This window comes from Anser anser (assembly GCF_964211835.1).
Source record: "Anser anser genome assembly, contig: HAP1_SCAFFOLD_170, whole genome shotgun sequence".
Classification (NCBI taxonomy): Eukaryota; Metazoa; Chordata; class Aves; order Anseriformes; family Anatidae; genus Anser; species Anser anser.
In genome coordinates this window covers 195,761-211,407 of record NW_028153900.1, presented here as the reverse complement: position 1 = coordinate 211,407, position 15,647 = coordinate 195,761, and the positions used below count along the sequence as shown (strand labels likewise).

Here is a 15,647-nt window from a genome sequence, read left to right as displayed (position 1 = left end):
GGGAGCCCGCGCCTTACGGGGGGGAGGCGCCACGCGGGCCCCGCGCGCTCCTTCCTCGCTCCCCCTCCCCTCCCCGCCGGGCGAGCCCATTCGGCACCCTGCTGGGGGGGGGGTCGGTTCCCGATCCCCCCAAATTTTACCCCCCCCGGTTTTTCCCCCCCTCCCCGCCGGACTCACCCCCCCCGTCCGCGAGCCCAGCCGCCGCCTGCTGCCGCCGCCGCTCCGGCTGCTGCAACCCCGCGGCCCGCACTGCGCATGCGCCGGGAGCGCCGCCGCCTCCCCCGCCCCCCCCGCGGATCCCCCCGCGGTGAGAGCGTCCGCCCTAAGTGGGGGGGGGAAGAGCGCCCGGGACGCTCTGCGCATGCGCAAGGCGGGAGCCGCGCAGCCACCGCCCCGCCCCGCCGCCGCGGCGCATGCGCGGGAAGGGAGGGGCACGGTGGGGTGAGGCGGGGAGCGGAGCTGCGCATGCGCGGCGGGGAGGGGTGGGGGAGGGAGGGAGCGGCGGCCCCGCCCCCACACTGCGCATGCGCGCGGCCCTCCCGGCCATAGAGACGGGGCTCGGCGGGCAGAGCGTCGCCCGCCGCCATCTTGGGAAGGGGGCGAGCGGCTGCCATGGCAACGGCGCGGCGAGAAGCGCCGGCTTGTATGCAAATGAGCTTAGTGAGGGCAATTAACGGCCCGGCAAGGCCCTCGTTAATCCTCCGCCCCCCCCACGCCCAGATCATGAAAGTTTATGCAAATCACCGCAGGTGCGGGACGCTTTTACCTATGAAAACGTACATTTCTTTAAATACGTACAAACGTTGCCCCGCCCGGCACTGCGCAGCACCCCCAGCCGAACGCAGACGTTGACGTTAAGTAAATTTATGTTAACACACACAAATGAGCGCGGCGGCGCTTCTCTGCATGCGGGAACAGAGAGCGGAGGGGGGAGACAGGGAGGGACAGGCGCTGCCACTCGTGCATGCTCCGCCCCGCTCCAGCCTTTATCCCTCCCCCCACGTGGTGCCGCGCGCCTCGTGCCCGCCACGCGCCCAATATAACCCAATATAACCCAATATAACCCAATATAACCCAATATAACGCCAAAATATAACGCGCCCAATCGCCGCCCTTCCCCTCCCCCCCCCGCTCCCTGCCAGCCAATGGGGAGCCGCGGGCAAGGCGCGAAGCCGGGGGGGCGGAGCCTGGCGGCCGTTGGCGAGGCAGCCCCGGGCAGAACCCCCTCAAAAGCGGCGGCGGCGGCGACAGGGTCGGAGCTCGGCGCTGTTCTCTCCCCCTCAGCGACCAGGCCTGTTACCAGCCTCCCCCGGTTCTCTCCGCTATCGCCCCCCGGTGGCCGCGGCCATGCTGAGCGACTCGCAGGGCCCTGCCGAGCCGCCCGGCTCCCCCCCGGCTCCGCCACCGTCCCCGCCACCGTCCCCCTCAGAGGCCGGTGCCGCTGCCGCTCCCCCCCCGGCCGTTACCTCAGAGCCTGCAGCTGTGCCCCGTGCCAAGCCCGTGCTGGGTGAGGGGCGGGGACAGGCCGTGCTCACCGGGGGTGTTAGGAGGGGGGTGCAGGGGCCTTGGGGTGATGAGCCCTCACCCTGCCACACTCCTCTGGTGGGGTGGGGGTAGCTGGGGGGTACTGGGGTTCACTGGGGGTAACTGGGGGGGCTAGGGGGGTACTGGGGGAAACTGGGAGAGGCCTTGGGGGGTAACTGGGAGGGGCTGGGGGGTACTGGGGGGGTTGGGAGAGATTGGGGGGGTAACTGGGGGGTGCTGGAAGCTACTGGGAGAGGCTGGGGGGGATAGTTGTGAGAAACACTCCGAAAACAAACAAACAAACAAACAAAAACCTGCTGCTCAACAGCAGCTGGGAGAGCGAGGAGCGAGAAACCTCCCCGCAGACACCAAAGTCAGCACAGACGGAGGGGGTGGAGGCGCTCCAGGCGCCGGAGCCGAAGCCCCCTGCGGCCTGTGGAGAGGCCCCTGGTGGAGCAGGCTGCCCCCCCCGTCCCCCCCTTCTCGATACTTGGGAAACTGACCAAACACCACAGCAAATATACCAAAACCTCTAGACTGTTACTTAGATAGTGCCTACACCCTCTTTCCCTGCTCCTTCAACTTTCCCAACTCATTCAAAAAACAGCTCTGTCAAACATTACATACCACACCTTTAACACCTTCCATAACCCTTTTTAACACTTCTTCTTGTCTTTCTCCAGCCTGTACTTTCACCAAAGTCTCAGTCATTAGCCAACTTAATTCCATACCTTCCTTCTTCCACTCCGGATATTCCTACCTGAAGTGGCCAGCCTGCCCACACTTAAAACATCCCATCAAAGCCTGTCCCTGCTAAGATTCAGGCCACAACACGGGTAGCTTTCCTTGCCTGCCATTCCTTCATCTCTCTTCCTCTCCTTTCCATCCTGGCCCTGACTCCCCCTGAAGATTTTCTTCCTCTTTCTCCAACCCTCTGCCTGACTACCTGCTACGCTGTCAGTACCATTAGTTTCACCCTCTGCTTTCCTTCTCATCTCCCCTCTTGACACACACGTTCAGGGCCTCCCGCAGGAGGGCCCCCCAGTGACTGGTCACTACATCCCCCCCACCTTCTGGAGCATTTTCTGTGCATCTTGGCAGGCTTCAATCACAAAATGAGCTTTCAAGAGCCCTTGGGATACCGGGTCCTCAGGATTCATCCCCAAGTACTTTCTCATTCTGACCCCAAGTCTCTCGTATGATTTCTGTGTTGCACACTATTATTCTTCCAGCCAGGATCGGCAAGTGGGTATTTCTGCCCTGCCGGTATTACCCCTGGTCCTGGAGGATGAGTTCTTTCCCATTTTTGTATAGCAGCTCTCCTCCTGACCATTCCCATTTCTTTCCCTGTAAACAACATATTTATATACGTAATTCCCCCTCCCCAAGAGTATAAGTTAGGTCCTAGGAAACTCCTAACCTCTCTGCTGGTAAGGAGGGGGGGAAGTTCACTTAAGAGGATACACAGTTAGTGTTAGTGCTGTTAGTATCAGGGAAGGCAAAATTCTCAGTACCTCTTCTGCCTTGTTCTAATTCTTTTACCAGTTCGGGGTACCTCCTGTTCCCAGAGCTAATGTTATCTGTAGTTCCTGTCTCTTCTTTCGGAGGAACTGCTACGGCAGCCGCTGCTGCTGCAGCAACTTGGGGGTTATAAGGAGGAGGTAAGTTATCCAGAAGGTCCCATTTATCACTTGTCTCTTCCTTTTTCTTTCCCTCTTTATTCTGATTTTTGCTCAAAACCAAATTTATTCCTTGTATCCAACAAGCTGCATACTCCGATTCTTCTTCCGAAAATGGAAATTTGTTATTAACATAAAAATTTAAGGCCTGACATACCCAATCTTTGTCAGACCCGTATTTTGGCCAAAATACTGCTGCTCCTTTAATTGGTTCTTTCGTCCAGACTGATACACAATATTTAACCATTTTCTTCCTATCTTTTTCCTTAGTTTTGGGGTTATTCTTCCAATTTCTCAACATCCTTCCTAAAGGACAGTCGGGAGGCGCTCCCCCAGGGATATCTCCCTGTCCCCTGGAACTCATATTTCCCATTTTTCCTATCCTGGAAAATGGGGGTGTACTGCCAAGCACTTCCCCGTGCAAGGGCTACCGCACACCTATGAGTTTACCAGATTCCCTGGTGTACTTCCGAGCACTTCCCCGTGCAAGGATTACCGCACACCAAATTTCCCTGGTGTACTGCCAAGCACTACCCCGTGCAAGGCTTACCGCACACCAAATTTCCCTGGTGTACTGCCAAGCACTTCCCCGCGCAAGGCTTACCGCACACCAAATTTCCCTGGTGTACTGCCAAGCACTTCCCCGTGCAAGGATTACCGCACACCAAATTTCCCTGGTGTACTGCCAAGCACTTCCCCGTGCAAGGATTGCCGCACACCAAAATTCCCTGGTGTACTGCCGAGCACTACCCCGTGCAAGGCTTACCGCACACCAAAATTCCCTGGTGTACTCCGAGCACTACCCCGTGCAAGGCTTACCGCACACCAAATTTCCCTGGTGTACTGCCAAGCACTACCCTGTGCAAGGCTTACCGCACACCAAATTTCCCTGGTGTACTCCGAGCACTTCCCCGTGCAAGGCTTACCGCACACCAAAATTCCCTGGTGTACTGCCAAGCACTTCCCCGTGCAAGGGCTTACCATACACCACATTTCCCTGGTGTACTTCCGAGCACTACCCCGTGCAAGGCTTACCGCACACCAAATTTCCCGAGACTCTTCCTTTCTCTCCCCTATCTCACGCTTCGTCCGTCTCTGCCTGCGCCCCTCGCGGAGCTGCGGCACCGCGGATCAGGACCCCACACTCGCTTCGTACAAAAGTACGTCTCAATCACACGGCACACAGAGTCTCACCCGACCCCCAAAGCAATACTTAATATTTCTTACCTTGGTCTGTGCACAGAGTTACCGGATCAATTCTTAAAACCCTGAGTGTCTACCTTCTTCCTTTTCCCCACTACTTCACGGATCCTGCCTCTTTAATCAGCCTCGGGCCCTCTGGCAGCTCTCCGCAGAACCACCACCGTCGCTGCACAGGACCCTGAGATCAGCGGGGCATGCCTTCCTGCTGCTGCGGCGGTGGGGCTCCCCGGTAGGCGACTGGCTCCCGGACGAGCCCCCAAATTGTGAGAAACGCTCCGTAGCCAACAACTTGGGCTCAGGCGAGGAGCTCAGCGAAGCAGTAATTTATTCGCGATTGCAATGGCGGGCGCCCCACAAGCAGGAGAGCGCACCCACTAGTTCCAAAACCCAGTTTATATACTTTTTGATGACAGGACCCTCCCCTGTTTCCCCATTGACTGGGTAATCCAGGCTCACAATCTATCTGATGCTTCACAGACAATGCCTGGCCTTCAGTTGCTGGCCTGTTAAATTTCAAGCTTCTTTTGACTTTTTTACTGTTTGAAGTGGTAATGTTTCATCACTTATCTGATTTGACTTGACACCGTGATTTTCACCTAATTGCTCTAAGGAGTCCGGCTGTCTGCATTTTACAAGGTTTTCTGTTAAGCTTTCTTATCACTGTAAGCATATTTCAATACCACATTCCTTCCTTCTATACAATGTAACACTGCAAAAACAACATTTCCATTCCCACATAGTGGGGGTAACTGGGAGAAACTGGGAGAGGCTGGGGGAAAACTGGGGGTAGCTGGGAGGTATTGGAGGTAACTGAGAGGGGCTGGGTGTTACTGGGAAAGGCTAGGGGGTAACTGAGGGGGTACTGGGGGTTACTGTGGTTAACTGGGAGCTACTGGGATTAACTGGGAGGAGCTAGGAGAGGCTGGGGGTCACTGGGGGGGTTAACTGGGAGTTACTGGGGGGGTTGCTGGGAGATCACTGGGGCTTACTGGGAGGGACTGGGGGGGCACCTGCCCGTCCTGGGGACTCCCCCTGCCACTTAAAGGGGTCAGGGGGGCACTAAGAGGAATCCCAAAACTGACGTTTTTCACCCCAAATTCTCTCCCCCCCCCCAGCCACCCAGGTGCTGGGCACTGTGAAGTGGTTCAACGTGCGCTGTGGCTATGGCTTCATCAAGAGGTGGGGGGGGGAAATTGGGGGGGGGGCGCAAATTATGGAGGGGGGGGGGAACAAATTGCCTTAATTAATCCCCCTACATTAACTCCGCCCCCCCAGGAATGACACCAAGGAGGACGTCTTCGTACACCAGGTACCCCAAACCCCCCTGAAACACCCCCCCCCCCCCCCAAAATTTTTTGGGGTGCCCCCCAGGACCTCCCTGCGGACCCCCCCTGGAATTTTGGGGCCCCTCCCCAAATTTTTGGGGCCCCCCCCCTCCCCGCAGACGGCGATCGAGCGCAACAACCCCCGCAAGTTCCTGCGCAGTGTGGGCGACGGGGAGACCGTCGAGTTCGACATCGTGCAGGGCGTGAAGGTAGGTGGGCGGGGCCCCCTGTCGCTCGAACCACGCCCCCTTTCGCTCGAACCACGCCCCCTTTCGCTCAAGCCACGCCCCCTTTCGCTCGGCATCGTGCTGTATGGAGGGCTGGGGCCCCCTTTGGCCCGGGCCACGCCCCCTCTCGCCTAGGCCACGCCCCTCCGAATCGCCACGCCCACGTTGCACAGGCCACGCCCCCTCTTTTTGCCACGCCCTCTTTTAGGAAAGCCACACCCCTCGGGCCATTGCCCTGCATATAGGGCTGGGGACACCACCTGCACAGGCCACGCCCACTCCTGCACAGGCCACGCCCACTCCTGCACAGGTCACGCCCCCTTCACCCTGGGACACGCCCCTTTTTACGTAGGCCACGCCCCCTCCCTTTAGGCCACGCCCCCTCCTTCCACCCAGCCCCCTCCAGTCCCTGCCCCTTCCCATTAGCCCCGCCCACCCCCGACACCGCCCCCTGCTAAGCCCCGCCCCCTCCCTTTAGGCCACGCCCCCTTTCCATCCCCACTTACCCTCATGTAACCACCCCGGCTCCCGCCCCACTCCCCCTCCAGGCCCCGCCCACCCCCTGGCCCCGCCCCCTCCCCAAGCCCCGCCCCCTCACGCGTCTCCCCCTCCCCTGCAGGGCCCCGAAGCCGCCAACGTGACGGGCCCGGGGGGGGTCCCGGTGAAGGGCAGCCGCTACGCCCCCGACCGCCGCCGCTTCCGCCGCTTCTACCCCCGCCCACCGCGGCAGGGCCCCGCCCCCCCCGCCGCAGGCCCGGCCCCCCCGAGTGCTCCTGCCACCGCTGCCCCCCCTGCTGTCAAGGGTGGGCCGGGGGGTGAGGGGGGCGCCCGGCTGCCACCGCCCCGCCGCCGCCGCTGGCTCCCCCTCTTCTTCCACCGCCGGGGGGGGGGCACTGGCAGCAGGGCGGGGCCACCGAGGTGGGCACCGGGGGGGGGCGTTTGGGGGGGCGTTTGGGGGGGGAACAAGTGGGTTTGGGGGGGCGTTTGGGGGGGGGAACAAGTGGGTTTGGGGGGGAATGGGGGCATTTGGGGGGGGATCCGGGGGGGGGGGAAATGGGGGCATTTGGGGGGGGCTCGGGGGGGGTAGTGAGGGGATTTGGGGGGGTCTTGGGGGTATTTGGGGGGTTGTGGGGGGATTTGGGGGGGGTCTGGGGGAGGGGTTAGGGGACACGCGGGGACAATTTGGGGGTCCCGGGGGGGTTTTGGGGCCCCTCCTGACCCCCCCCTTTTTTCTTTTTCCCTCCCCTTCCAGGCCCCTGTGGGGGAGCAGCAAAGGGGCGCGGCCCCGCCCCCCAGCGGGCAGGCCCCGCCCACCGTGGCCCCCCCTGAGTGCACCCGGGGGCAGCGGGGGTTCCGACCCCGCTTCTGCAGGTAGGGGCGGGGCCTAACGGGAGGGGCGGGGCTTAACGGGAGAGGGGGCGGGGCCTAAAGGGAGGGGGCGTGGTTCTCTGAGCACTGAGACTCTCTGAGCCAGTCAGTGGGCTCACAGCACTGCATCCCCAGTGGTGCCAGTGCACTCTCTGGACTCACTGCACTGCATCCCCAGTGGTGCCAGTGCACTCTCTGGACTCACTGCACTGCATCCCCAGTAGTGCCAGTGCACTCTCTGGACTCACTGCAGTGCATCCCCAGTGGTGCCAGTGCACTCTCTGGACTCACTGCAGTGCATCCCCAGTGGTGCCAGTGCACTCTCTGGACTCACTGCACTGCATCCCCAGTGGTGCCAGTGCACTCTCTGGAGTCACTGCAGTGCATGCGCAGTGGTGCCAGTACACTCTATGGACTCACTGCACTGCATCCCCATTGGTGCCAGTGCACTCTCTGGACTCATTGCACTGCATCCCCAAGGTGCCAGTGCACTCTCTGGGCTCACAGCACTGCATCCCCAGTGGTGCCAGTGCACTCTCTGGAGTCACTGCAGTGCATCACCTGTGGGGACAGCGCACTCCCTGGTCTCACTGCACTGCATCCCCATTGGTGCCAGTGCAGTCTCTGGACTCACTGCAGTGCATCCCCACTGGTGCCAGTACACTCTCTGGACTCACTGCACTGCATCCCCAGTGGTGCCAGTGCACTCTCTGGAGTCACTGCAGTGCATCCCCTGTGGGGCCAGTGCACTCTCTGGACTCACTGCACTGCATCCCCAGTGGTGCCAGTGCAGTCTCTGGACTCACTGCACTCCATCCCCACTGGTGCCAGTACACTCTCTGGACTCACTGCACTGCAGCCCCAGTGGTGCCAGTGCACTCTCTGGACTCACTGCACTGCATCCCCAGTGGTGCCAGTGCACTCTCTGGACTCACTGCACTGCATCCCCAGTGGTGCCAGTGCACTATCTGGACTCATTGCAGTGCATCCCCAGTGGTGCCAGTGCACTCTCTGAGTCACTGCACTGCATCCCCAGTGGTGCCAGTGCACTCTCTGGACTCACTGCACTGCATCCCCAGTGGTGCCAGTGTAGTCTCTGGACTCACTGCACTGCATCCCCAGTGGTGCCAGTACACTCTCTGGACTCACTGCAGTGCATCCCCAGTGGTGCCAGTGCACTCTCTGGACTCAGTGCACTGCATCCCCACTGGTGCCAGTGCACTCTCTGGACTCACTGCAGTGCATCCCCAGTGGAGCCAGTGCACTCTCTGGACTCACTGCACTGCATCCCCAGTGGTGCCAGTGCACTCTCTGGACTCACTGCACTGCATCCTCAGTTGTGCCAGTGCATTGTCTGGACTCACTGCACTGCATCCCCAGTGGTGCCAGTGCATTCTCTGGACTCACTGCACTGAACCCTGAGTGGTGCCAGTGCACTCTCTGGACTCACTGCACTGCATCACCAGTGGTGCCACTGCACTCTCTGGCCTCACTGCACTGCATCCCCAGTGGTGCCACTGCACTCTCTGGCCTCACTGCACTGCATCCCCAGTGGTGCCAGTGCACTCTCTGGACACACTGCAGTGCATCCCCAGTGGTGCCAGTGCACTCTCTGGACTCACTGCAGTGCATCCCCAGTGGTGCCAGTGCACTCTTTGCACTCACTGCAGTGCATCCCCTGAGGTGCCAGTGCACTCTCTGGACTCACTGCACTGCATCCACAGTGGTGCCAGTGCACTCTCTGGACTCACTGCACTGCATCCCCAGTGGTGCCAGTACACTCTCTGTAGTCATTGCGCTGCATCCCCAGTGGTGCCAGTGCACTCTCTGGACTCACTGCACTGCATCCCCAGTGGTGCCAGTGCACTCTCTGGACTCACTGCACTGCATCCCCAGTGGAGCCAGTGCACTCTCTGGACTCATTGCAGTGCATTCCCAGTGGTGCCAGTGCACTCTCTGAGTCACTGCACTGCATCCCCAGTGGTGCCAGTGCACTCTCTGGACTCACTGCACTGCATCCCCAGTGGTGCCAGTGCACTCTGTGGACTCACTGCACTGCATCACCAGTGGTGCCAGTGCACTCTGTGGACTCACTGCACTGCATCACCTGTGGGGCCAGCGCACTCTCTGGTCTCACTGCACTGCATCCCCAGTGGTGCCAGTGCAGTCTCTGGACTCACTGCAGTGCAAAACCAGTGGTGCCAGTGCACTCTCTTGTCACCGCAATGCATCCCCAGTGGTGCCAGTGCACTCTCTGGACTCACTGCAGTGCATCCCCAGTGGAGCCAGTGCACTCTCTGGACTCACTGCACTGCATCCCCAGTGGTGCCAGTGCACTCTCTGGACTCACTGCACTGCATCCTCAGTTGTGCCAGTGCATTCTCTGGACTCACTGCACTGCATCCCCAGTGGTGCCAGTGCACTCTCTGGCCTCACTGCACTGCATCCCCAGTGGTGCCACTGCACTCTCTGGCCTCACTGCACTGCATCCCCAGTGGTGCCAGTGCACTCTCTGGACACACTGCAGTGCATCCCCAGTGGTGCCAGTGCACTCTCTGGACTCACTGCAGTGCATCCCCAGTGGAGCCAGTGCACTCTTTGCACTCACTGCAGTGCATCCCCAGTGGTGCCAGTGCACTCTCTGGACTCACTGCACTGCATCCCCAGTGGTGCCAGTACACTCTCTGTAGTCATTGCGCTGCATCCCCAGTGGTGCCAGTGCACTCTCTGGACTCACTGCACTGCATCCCCAGTGGTGCCAGTGCACTCTCTGGACTCACTGCAGTGCATCCCCAGTGGAGCCAGTGCACTCTCTGGACTCACTGCACTGCATCCCCAGTGGTGCCAGTGCACTCTCTGGACTCACTGCAGTGCATCCCCAGTGGTGCCAGTGCACTCTCTGGACTCACTGCACTGCATCCCCAGTGGTGTCAGTGCACTCTCTGGACTCACTGCACTGCATCCCCAGTGGTGCCAGTGCATTCTCCGGATTCACTGCACTGAACCCTGAGTGGTGCCAGTGCACTCTCTGGACTCACTGCACTGCATCCCCAGTGGTGCCAGTGCACTCTCTGGACTCACTGCACTGCATCCCCAGTGGTGCCAGTGCACTCTATGGACTCACTGCACTGCATCCCCAGTGGTGCCAGTGCACTCTCTGGATTCACTGCACTGCAACCCCAGTGGAGCCAGTGCACTCACTGGACTCACTGCAGTGCATCCCCAGTGGTGCCAGTGCACTCTCTGGACTCACTGCACTGCATACCCAGTGGTGCCAGCGCACTCTCTGGACTCACTGCACTGCATCCCCATTGGTGCCAGTGCACTTTCTGCACACACTGCAGTGCATCCCCTGAGGTGCCAGTGCACTCTCTGGACTCACTGCAGTGCATCCCCAGTGGTGCCAGTGCACTCTCTGGACTCACTGCACTTCATCACCAGTGGTGCCAGTGCACTCTCTGGAGTCACTGCTCTGCATCCCCAATGCTGCCAGTGCACTCTCTGGACTCACTGCACTGCATCCCCAGTGGTGCCAGTGCACTCTCTGGACTCACTGCACTGCATACGCAGTGGTGCCAGCGCACTCTCTGGACTCACTGCACTGCAACCCCAGTGGAGCCAGTGCACTCACTGGACTCACTGCAGTGCATCCCCAGTGGTGCCAGTGCACTCTCTGGACTCACTGCACTGCATCCCCAGTGGTGCCAGTGCACGCTCTGGACTCACTGCACTTCATCACCAGTGGTGCCAGTGCACTCTCTGGAGTCACTGCTCTGCATCCCCAATGCTGCCAGTGCACTCTCTGGACTCACTGCACTGCATCCCCAGTGGTGCCAGTGCACTCTCTGGACTCACTGCACTGCATCCCCAAGGTGCCAGTGCACTCTCTGGAGTCACCACACTGCATCCCCAGTGGTGCCAGTGCATTCTCTGGACTCACTGCACTGCATCCCCAGTGGTGCCAGTGCACTCTCTGGACTCACTGCAGTGCATCCCCAGTGGTGCCAGTGCACTCTCTGGACTCACTGCACTGCATCTCCTGTGGTGTCAGTGCACTCTCTGGACTCACTGCACTGCATCCCCATTGGTGCCAGTGCATTCTCCGGACTCACTGCACTGAACCCTGAGTGGTGCCAGTGCACTCTCTGGACTCACTGCAGTGCATCCCCAGTGGTGCCACTGCACTCTCTGGACTCACTGCACTGCATCCCCAGTGGTGCCAGTGCACTCTCTGGCCTTACTGCACTGTATCCCCAGTGGTGCCAGTGCACTCTCTGGACTCACTGCAGTGCATCCCGAGTTGTGCCAGTGCACTCTCTGGACTCACTGCACTGCATCCCCAGTGGTGCCAGTGCACTCTCTGGACTCACTGCACTGCATACCCAGTGGTGCCAGTGCACTCTCTGGACTCACTGCACTGCATCACCAGTGGTGCCAGTGCACTCTCTTGTCACCGCAATGCATCCCCAGTGGTGCCAGTGCACTCTCTGGACTCAGTGCACTGCATCCCCACTGGTGCCAGTGCACTCTCTGGACTCACTGCAGTGCATCCCCAGTGGACACAGTGCACTCTCTGGACTCACTGCACTGCATCCCCAGTGATGCCAGTGCACTCTCTGGACTCACTGCACTGCATCCTCAGTTGTGCCAGTGCATTCTCTGGACTCACTGCACTGCATTCCCATTGGTGCCAGTGCATTCTCTGGACTCACTGCACTGAACCCTGAGTGGTGCCAGTGCACTCTCTGGACTCACTGCACTGCATCACCAGTGGTGCCACTGCACTCTCTGGCCTCACTGCACTGCATCCCCAGTGGTGCCACTGCACTCTCTGGCCTCACTGCACTGCATCCCCAGTGGTGCCAGTGCACTCTCTGGACTCACTGCAGTGCATCCCCAGTGGTGCCAGTGCACTCTCTGGACTCACTGCACTGCATCCCCATTGGTGCCAGTGCACTCTTTGCACTCACTGCAGTGCATCCCCTGAGGTGCCAGTGCACTCTCTGGACTCACTGCACTGCATCCCCAGTGGTGCCAGTGCACTCTCTGGACTCACTGCACTGCATCCCCAGTGGTGCCAGTACACTCTCTGTAGTCATTGCGCTGCATCCCCAGTGGTGCCAGTGCACTCTCTGGACTCACTGCACTGCATCCCCAGTGGTGCCAGTGCACTCTCTGGACTCACTGCAGTGCATCCCCAGTGGTGCCAGTGCACTCTCTGGACTCACTGCACTGCATCCCCAGTGGTTCCACTGCACTCTCTGGACTCACTGCACTGCATCCCCATTGGTGCCAGTGCATTCTCCGGATTCACTGCACTGAACCCTGAGTGGTGCCAGTGCACTCTCTGGACTCACTGCACTGCATCCCCAGTGGTGCCAGTGCACTCTCTGGACTCACTGCACTGCATCCCCAGTGGTGCCAGTGCACTCTATGGACTCACTGCACTGCATCCCCAGTGGTGCCAGTGCACTCTCTGGATTCACTGCACTGCAACCCCAGTGGTGCCAGTGCACTCACTGGACTCACTGCAGTGCATCCCCAGTGGTGCCAGTGCACTCTCTGGACTCACTGCACTGCATACCCAGTGGTGCCAGCGCACTCTCTGGACTCACTGCACTGCATCCCCATTGGTGCCAGTGCACTTTCTGCACACACTGCAGTGCATCCCCTGAGGTGCCAGTGCACTCTCTGGACTCACTGCAGTGCATCCCCAGTGGTGCCAGTGCACTCTCTGGACTCACTGCACTGCATCCCCAGTGGTGCCAGTGCACGCTCTGGACTCACTGCACTTCATCACCAGTGGTGCCAGTGCACTCTCTGGAGTCACTGCTCTGCATCCCCAATGCTGCCAGTGCACTCTCTGGACTCACTGCACTGCATCCCCAGTGGTGCCAGTGCACTCTCTGGACTCACTGCACTGCATCCCCAAGGTGCCAGTGCACTCTCTGGAGTCACCGCACTGCATCCCCAGTGGTGCCAGTGCATTCTCTGGACTCACTGCACTGCATCCCCAGTGGAGACAGTGCACTCTCTGGACTCACTGCACTGCATCCCCAGTGGTGCCAGTGCACTCTCTGGACTCACTGCACTGCATCTCCTGTGGTGTCAGTGCACTCTCTGGACTCACTGCACTGCATCCCCATTGGTGCCAGTGCATTCTCCGGACTCACTGCACTGAACCCTGAGTGGTGCCAGTGCACTCTCTGGACTCACTGCAGTGCATCCCCAGTGGTGCCACTGCACTCTCTGGACTCACTGCACTGCATCCCCAGTGGTGCCAGTGCACTCTCTGGCCTTACTGCACTGTATCCCCAGTGGTGCCAGTGCACTCTCTGGACTCACTGCAGTGCATCCCGAGTTGTGCCCGTGCACTCTCTGGATTCACTGCACTGCATCCCCAGTGGTGCCAGTGCACTCACTGGACTCACTGCAGTGCATCCCCGGTGGTGCTAGTGCTCTCTAGAGTCACTGCACTGCATCCCTAGTGGTGCCAGTGCACTCTGTGGACTCACTGCACTGCATCCCCAGTGGTGCCAGTGCACTCTCTGGACTCACTGCACTGCATCCCCAGTGGTGCCAGTGCACTCTCTGGACTCACCGCACTGCATCCAGAGTGGTGCCAGTGCATTCTCTGGACTCACTGCACTGAATCCCCATTGGTGCCAGTGCATTCTCTGGACTCACTGCACTGAACCCTGAGTGGTGCCAGTGCACTCTCTGGACTCACTGCAGTGCATCCCCAGTGGTGCCACTGCACTCTCTGGACTCACTGCACTGCATCCCCAGTGGTGCCACTGCACTCTCTGGCCTCACTGCACTGCAACCCCAGTGGTGCCAGTGCACTCTCTGGATTCACTGCACTGCATCCCCAGTGGTGCCAGTGCACTCTCTGGACTCACTGCACTGCATCCTCAGTTGTGCCAGTGCACTCTCTGGACTCACTGCACCGCATTCCCAGTGGTGCCAGTGCACTCTCTGGAGTCACTGCGCTGCATCCCCAGTGGTGCCAGTGCGCTATCTGGACTCACTGCAGTGCATCCCCAGTGGTGCCAGTGCACTCACTGGACTCACTGTACTGCATCCCCAGTGGTGCCAGTGCACTCTGTGGACTCACTGCAGTGCAACACCAGTGGTGCCAGTGCACTCTCTGGACTCACTGCAGTGCAACACCAGTGGTGCCAGTGTACTCTCTGGAGCCACTGCGCTGCATCCCCAGTGGTGCCAGTGCACTCTCTGGACTCACTGCAGTGCATCCCCAGTGTTGCCAGTGCACTCTCTGGAGTAACTGCAGTGCATCCCCAGTGGTGCCAAAGCACTCTCTGGTCTCACTGCAGTACATCCCCAGTGGTGCCAGTCCACTCTCTGGACTCACTGCACTGCATCCCCAGTGGTGCCAGTGCACTCTCTGGACTCACTGCAGTGCATCCCCAGTGGTGCCAGTGCACTCTCTGGACTCACTGCACTGCATCCCCAGTGGTGCCAGTGCACACTCCGGACTCACTGCAGTGCATCCCCAGGGGTGCCAGTGCACTCTCTGGACTCACTGCACTGCATCCCCAGTGGTGCCAGTGCACTCTCTGGACTCACTGCACTGCATCCTCAGTTGTGCCAGTGCATTCTCTGGACTCACGGCACTGCATCCCCATTGGTGCCAGTGCATTCTCTGGACTCACTGCACTGAACCCTGAGTGGTGCCAGTGCACTCTCTAGACTCACTGTACTGCATCCCCAGTGGTGCCAGTGCATTCTCTGGACTCACTGCACTGCATCCCCAGTGGTGCCAGTGCATTCTCTGCACTCACTGCAGTGCATCCCCTGAGGTGCCAGTGCACTCTCTGGACTCACTGCACTGCATCCCCAGTGGTGCCAGTGCATTCTCTGGACTCACTGCAGTGCATCCCCGGTGGTGCCAGTGCACTCTCTGGACTGACTGCACTGCATCCCCAGTGGATCAAGTGCACTCTCTGGATTCACTGCACTGCATCCCCAGTCGTGCCAGTGCACTCTCTGGACCCACTGCAGTGCATCCCCAGTGGTGCCAGTGCACTCTATGGACTCACTGCACTGCATCGCCAGTGGTGCCATTGCACTCTCTGGACTCACTGCAGTGCAACACCAGTGGTGCCAGTGCACTCTCTGGACTCACTGCACTGCATCCCCAGTGGTGCCAGTGCACTCTCTGGACTCACTGCACTGCATCCCCAGTTGTGCCAGTGCACTCTCTGGACTCACTGCACTGCATCACCAGTGGTGCCAGTGCACTCTCTGGAGTCACTGCTCTGCATCCCCACTGCTGCCAGTGCACTCTCTGGACTCAC

At 60.0% G+C, this 15,647-nt stretch overlaps 1 protein-coding gene across 1 annotated transcript; it reads left to right on the top strand.

Annotated features, from left to right (window-relative positions):
• Positions 1-352: 352 nt before the first annotated feature.
• On the top strand, positions 353-7,346 carry LOC310891200 (uncharacterized protein; the record flags this gene model as incomplete). The annotated part of the gene is made up of 6 exons (XM_083853481.1): positions 353-1,507; positions 5,522-5,585; positions 5,682-5,715; positions 5,851-5,940; positions 6,578-6,876; positions 7,211-7,346. Exons 1-6 carry the CDS (start codon positions 1,348-1,350, stop codon positions 7,344-7,346), a joined length of 783 nt encoding a protein of 260 aa, XP_083709607.1. The 5' UTR covers positions 353-1,347.
• Between the last annotated feature and the right edge of the window lie 8,301 nt (positions 7,347-15,647).